Genomic DNA, 5461 nt, shown 5'->3' on the forward strand with positions numbered 1-5461 from the left:
GGTAGCGTGAGCAGGGGGCAAGGCAGCCGGGGCGGGGTGAAGCGGGGGAGGAGCCAGAGAGCGAAAGAGAGGGAGGGAAGAGCACAACCGGCAAGGAAGGGGAGGATGTTGGGCATGACACGCACAGCACAAGTTCAACGTGACGACCGTGGTGTTCAGCGACAGAGCCGACACCAGGAATGGCAAGCCATCTGTGGAAACATAGGTATCGGCGAAGCTGACAATCGGCTTGGACAAAACCAAATCCCAGTCGGTTGTGGCGTCGAAGTCGCGCAGGTTGATGCTGATGAACATCTTCAAGCGGGCCGAGACATCCGGCTCGATGGCGGTCTTGTGGTGACTGAGGACAATCAACGAGCTGTTATACCGCGAGAGTGTGTGGATGAAGGACTCGGCCGCGCGGTTGGTGATGCCGGAGTTGTAATCCAGGTGAAGGTGTGACAGGGTGGAGTTGATGCGCAGCGACTTGGAGAAGGCCACCGCACCGACGTCGGTGATGAAGTTGGCTGGGGCGGGGGGTGGCAGGGGGGACCAGGAGAATGGTGCATAGAGGAGAGGGCACATTAGCTTTGGGGGGCGGGGGGGATCATAAACCGGAGCACAGAGAGAAGGATGTCACACGGGGCAACGCACAAAGCAGGTCGATCTCGGTCAGATGGCGGTTTCGAAGCAGGGCCGCCGACAAGCACACCGCCCCGTGGTCATCGATCAGGTTGCTGCAGAGAATCAGCTCATTGAGATGGGTGTTGAAAATGAGGGCATCAGCCAGGACCTCGATGCTGGCCGAGGTCAGATTGTTGCCCTGGAGGGAGAGCTCCTTCAAGGAGCGGTTGGTGTAGAGAGCAATGGGGAAAACCTCGAAGTTCTGGTCGCCAATGTTGTTGTTGTTCAAGTGCAGCAGGCTGGGGACCGTGGTCGAGGGATTGTCCAGGTGCTGGACCAGGGCAATGATGCCAAGCTTCTGGGGATTGGTGTCGTTCAGGTAAAGCCGGAGGATGGACTGGTTGCAGGCCAGGGCGCCGGTCAGATAGCAGAACCCCGCCGGACCGATGTGGTTGCGATTGAGCGACAGGTCCGTGAGAGTGGAGTTGTTGCCCAACGCCGAGGATAGGGCGCAGATCCCCACGTGGCTGATGTTGTTGTCTGCCAAGTTGAGAGAGAGAGAGAGAGAGAGGCGAGTCAGGAAAGCAAGTACCACCGAGGGTGCAAATTCCCGCAAAAAAAAAAAAAAGAGACATCGGAGGAGATGCGTCAGCAGCGTACTGTCCAGCCGGAGGGTCTTCAGGCGCTTGTTCAGTTTGAGCCCACATCCGAGGATGGCCAGCCCAGAGTCACCGATGTTGGTGCCTGTCAAGTCACAAGCAGGGTGTTAGAATGCGAGCACAATGCACGGCTGAGGTGGAGGCGGGGGGTGGGGGGGTGGGGGGACCGTACCAATGAGTTCGAGAATTTCCAGCGGCGTGTTGCACTGGAGAACACACGACAGGAGAAAAGCCCCGGAATATCCAAACATGAAAAGACCGTCCAACTTGAGAGATGTGAGGGAAGACCGGAAGACCAGGGACCTTGTCAGGGCGAAAAAGCCGACGTGCGTCACGGTCGGGTCGGCTGAAAGGGGGGGGGGTGTCAGACTCTGCATGTGTTGCTGTGGCTCGGGGGAGGGGGGGGGAGAGAAGAAGGCATACCATGGAGGACCAAGCGCTCCATGTAGGGCGTGCGTCCCTGCTCGATCAGCTTTGAGATCAGGTGGTAGCCCTGGTCGCCGATTAGCTCGTCTGTTTGTCGAGGGGAAGGGCGGCATGGTCAGGACTTCGGCAACACACAACACGAGATGTCGGGTGCGGATGTGTGCGGATGTGTGTGCGCGCGCGCGCGTGCTTGACACGAGGGGGGCGAGGAGGGCAGGAGGGAGGGACGCAATGGGGAGAGGAGGTAAAGGGGGGGGGGGGGATCGAATGGAGGCTGCGCACCAACGCTGCAGACGCGGTCATTTTGGAGGCGATAGTAAAGACATTGGCGCGTTTTGGTGCCAGCTGCCTCTGCGTCGGCGGCGTCGTGGATAGCCTCTTGCCCCAGAGTCGTTATTGATCTTCGACCGGCCGCCATGTGTCAGGGCGTGTCCTAGAGGCGAGGGGAACGGAGAGGGGAGCATGAGGAGGGAAGGTGTTAGTTGTAGAACAGGGGCAGACGCACATGGAGGACGGTGGTCAAAAGGAGACCAACCAATCGAACGGGTATGGGTCTCCGTGTGTTTGGTGGAAGAAAGGAAAAACCACACGTACCTCTGTGAGGAGGGAGGGGGGGGGGGGAGATGTGCTGATGCGTGAGGAGTCGATGAAACGAGAAAGAGGTTGCCATGTTCGAATGAGGGCGCGCAAAGTTAGAGCGAGGCCAGCGTGTCCGGCAACATGGCACTTTGGATTTGCGCAGAGAGAGAGAGGGAGGAAAAGAGGAGGGCAGAGGAAGGGCGAAATATGTGGCACTCACGCCTCGGGACGGATGTGTTGGTTCCACTGAAGAGAGGAGGTGGGAGCAGAGCCAGGGAATGTGGTACTGGTGCTTTTTTCTTTGAAAGGGGCCGAGGAGGAGGACAGGCGCAAGTAGGGGAGGCAAAGAGCGGGCCGTTCGATGCGAGGGCAAGTGCTTACGCGGGATGCTGCTGTAAGCGCACGCACGCGCGGCGAATGCCAATACGGGTCAAGAGAGGGATGGAGAAGGGCGGGGACGAGGGCGAAGGCGAGGGCAGGAGGGGGGGGGGGGGAGAAGAGTGTGTGAAGTTGCGCTGTGACCCGAGTACCCTGCGCCCCTCCTGGCGGGTCCTCATGAAATGGGGTACTTCGTTGGCACACAGAAGGGGGCCAGCACGCGCGTTCCCCGCGCCTGGGCACACGCTGGGCCGGAGGACCTCCCAGTGACTGGGATGCTCACCCCCACCCTCTCACCCCCCCTGTGCCCTACCTCCGCCCTACCTCCGCCCCGCCTCCGCCCCACCTCCGGCCCACCTCCGGCCCACCTCCGTCCGAGCGCCGTCCCCCCCCCCCTCCGCCCACCTGCAAGTCTATTCGCATCTTGGTGAGCAGACCCACGACGCAGGGCTGGGTCCGGCTCCTGCCCGATGTTCTGGCGCACTATTCCCGAACAGCCTCATCTTCCTCTGGGGTCTGTTACTCCCATGCCGTCTGGAACTGGGATGCAGCCGGCTGGGGCGTGCGTGGGCTGGGGGGGGGGGGGGACTTCAACCACACTTTCCCTCGTCGTGTGCGTTGCCCTCTTTCCTGCGAGGGGGTCAGATTTCAGTTCCCGGTGGCGGCAATGGCGGAAATGTGTGACGAGTGCACGTGATCTCCGCCTTGCGATCTCTCCCTGAAACTTTTTCTCGGCTCCCCGCCGGCTGAGGATGACCGCAGGGGAGTTGTCAGCGAGTGTGCACATCCACACACACACACGCCCGTATTTGTGCCGGCAACTCCGACCAGAGGGCCCCGCCTTGGAGGGACTACTCGTCTGCCACCTCCCCCTCTTCTGTTTCCAGTCATAAATGAGATATATTTCGCTTCACAAGGTCAGGGGAGAGGGGGGGGGGGGGCGAAAAGGGAAGGTATTTCACTGATCGCGGGACTGAGCATCAAGGATGTCTACAGCGGGGGCGGAGGAGCGGGGGATGTTTGAAGGATAGAGAGGAATATACAAAATACATAGGTGTGTGTGTGTGTGTGTGTGTGTGTCAGATGGGGAGTGATGGATAAGTTGCAATGCAGAGGGGGGGGGGGAAGGAGAAGGAGTCGGATGTCCACATACCCTGCTTAGCGATGTTGATGGATGCGCCAGCAAGCTGAATGACGTTGAGAACCTGCTTGATGGCCATCACCGGGAAGGAGATGGCCATGACAAGCGGCACGAAGTTGACCAAGCCAAAGACTGTGCCGCGCGGGAGGGGGGGGGGGGCATAATGGGGAAAGCTCATGTGTGAGAAGGATGTCGAGAGCCGAGAGACGAAGCCGTGAGATGAGAGGGCAGCCCTCATATCATGCGCACCACTGAAGCCGGACGTGTAGTAGTAAACAAAGCAGGCGAGGAAGAAGAGCTCATTACCGAAGCACATGCAGAAGAGCATGACCTGAGGAGCCAGAGCAGGGATGGGAGGGGTGCGCCGTCGATGGGACAGGAAGCTCATGGTCAGCAGACGGGCTGTGGACGGCCGGCCGGCGAGTGCATCGAAGGAGGGGCAAAGCACAAGGACGCACCCGTGAGGTGTAATACAGACGAAGGAACCAGTTGCGGTTGGTATCCAGATCCTTGTGCGACTGAGAGCCGCTCAAAGTGGAACTACATTGGAACAAGAGATGTGTGTGTGTGTGTGTGTGTGTGTGTGTGTGTGTGTGTGTGGAAGGTTAGCGGTGAGCGTTTGTCCTCGGAAATCCGAAGGGTTCAAGGAGAAGGCCCAGCAGCCAGCCGATGGAGATCTCAGTACGTACGCATACATGTGGATATAGTGGCTGGCGACATCCAGACTGAGCAGGCACTGGAAGGCCAGCATCCACGAGGGGAACATCTTGCCGAGAGACATCAGCAGGCAGGCAGTGGTGCAGCGATCGGTGACCATGTCGAGGGCCGCGCCGAAGCGGCTGCTCTGGCCGAGCATCCGCGCGGCCACACCGTCAAAGGCGTCCAGCATGGTGGACAGAACATAGAAGGAAACTGCCTGGACCGGGCGAGTAGTCGGGGTGGCAAAGGCCGCCAGGGCGAAAACCACACGCGCATAGCCGATCAAATTGGGCACCAGCAGGAAGACCTCGGAGGGCGTGCGAGGGGCCTTCCGGCGGGAGGCCTTGGGCTGGGGGAGGGCGGCGCCCATCGACACGGCGGCGTCCTTGGACATGGATCAGAGTGTGATGTGAACACACAGCAGGAGGAGGGGGAATGGCAGGAGGGAGCATAGATGGCCCAGCTGGATGCAGACTGCATGCGGGGAGGAGCCCGATAAATATCCCCCCCCCCCCCCCCTCCCCATCGAAGCCAGGCCCCGAGGCAGAAGATCGGCAGGCAGGGGCGGGGGGGGGGCAACAGGGGGGCAGATGCCCTTGGGCCAGGGACCTTGGGGGAGAAAGTGGAAATGTCAGGAAATACATGGCCACCTCCAACGACCACAGCCAACACATGGACCCATAAGGGGGGGGGGAGGGACGCTGGTCAAGACCATCCGGCATTCACGTGCAACCTTGCGGAAAATAAAAAAATGATGTGCCGGCGCTTCTTTCGCGCGGGGGAGTCCCCATTCACACGTTCACCCTTGCCTGGGAACGGCGGGCTTCTCTGCCGGATGCCCCTCCCCGGGGACGATCAATCGACTCGCATCCAGGAACTCCTTGGCTGCCCCCTTCCAGGCCAGCCCGATCAAAAGGTCGAGCTTCTTTGGGCTCCCCGTTGCCACCTTCTCGCCTCTCCGGCCTCGGGTCCCGTC

The 5461-nt window shown here is 60.4% G+C and overlaps 2 protein-coding genes across 2 annotated transcripts in view; both read right to left on the minus strand.

Moving 5' to 3' along the window:
* Positions 1-2106, minus strand: part of H696_03193 (hypothetical protein) — a gene marked incomplete at both ends in the record, with an annotated part of 3661 nt that extends 1555 nt beyond the window's left edge. The window contains 6 exons of the mRNA XM_009497077.1: positions 126-506; positions 634-1143; positions 1264-1347; positions 1435-1608; positions 1686-1775; positions 1971-2106. Of these exons, the coding sequence (XP_009495352.1) occupies positions 126-506; positions 634-1143; positions 1264-1347; positions 1435-1608; positions 1686-1775; positions 1971-2106 (1375 nt within the window). The remainder of the gene's footprint in view (positions 1-125; positions 507-633; positions 1144-1263; positions 1348-1434; positions 1609-1685; positions 1776-1970) is intronic.
* A 1419-nt stretch (positions 2107-3525) lies between these two features.
* H696_03194 (hypothetical protein) lies at positions 3526-4997 on the minus strand. Its single transcript, XM_009497078.1, has 5 exons — positions 4476-4997; positions 4245-4326; positions 4036-4117; positions 3799-3918; positions 3526-3635 (listed from the first exon to the last, which is right to left on the minus strand). Exons 1-5 carry the CDS (start codon positions 4877-4879, stop codon positions 3604-3606), a joined length of 720 nt encoding a protein of 239 aa, XP_009495353.1. The 5' UTR covers positions 4880-4997; the 3' UTR covers positions 3526-3603.
* Positions 4998-5461: the final 464 nt, after the last annotated feature.

The sequence above is a fragment of the Fonticula alba genome (genome assembly GCF_000388065.1).
Source record: "Fonticula alba strain ATCC 38817 unplaced genomic scaffold supercont2.4, whole genome shotgun sequence".
NCBI classification, from domain to species: Eukaryota; order Rotosphaerida; family Fonticulaceae; genus Fonticula; species Fonticula alba.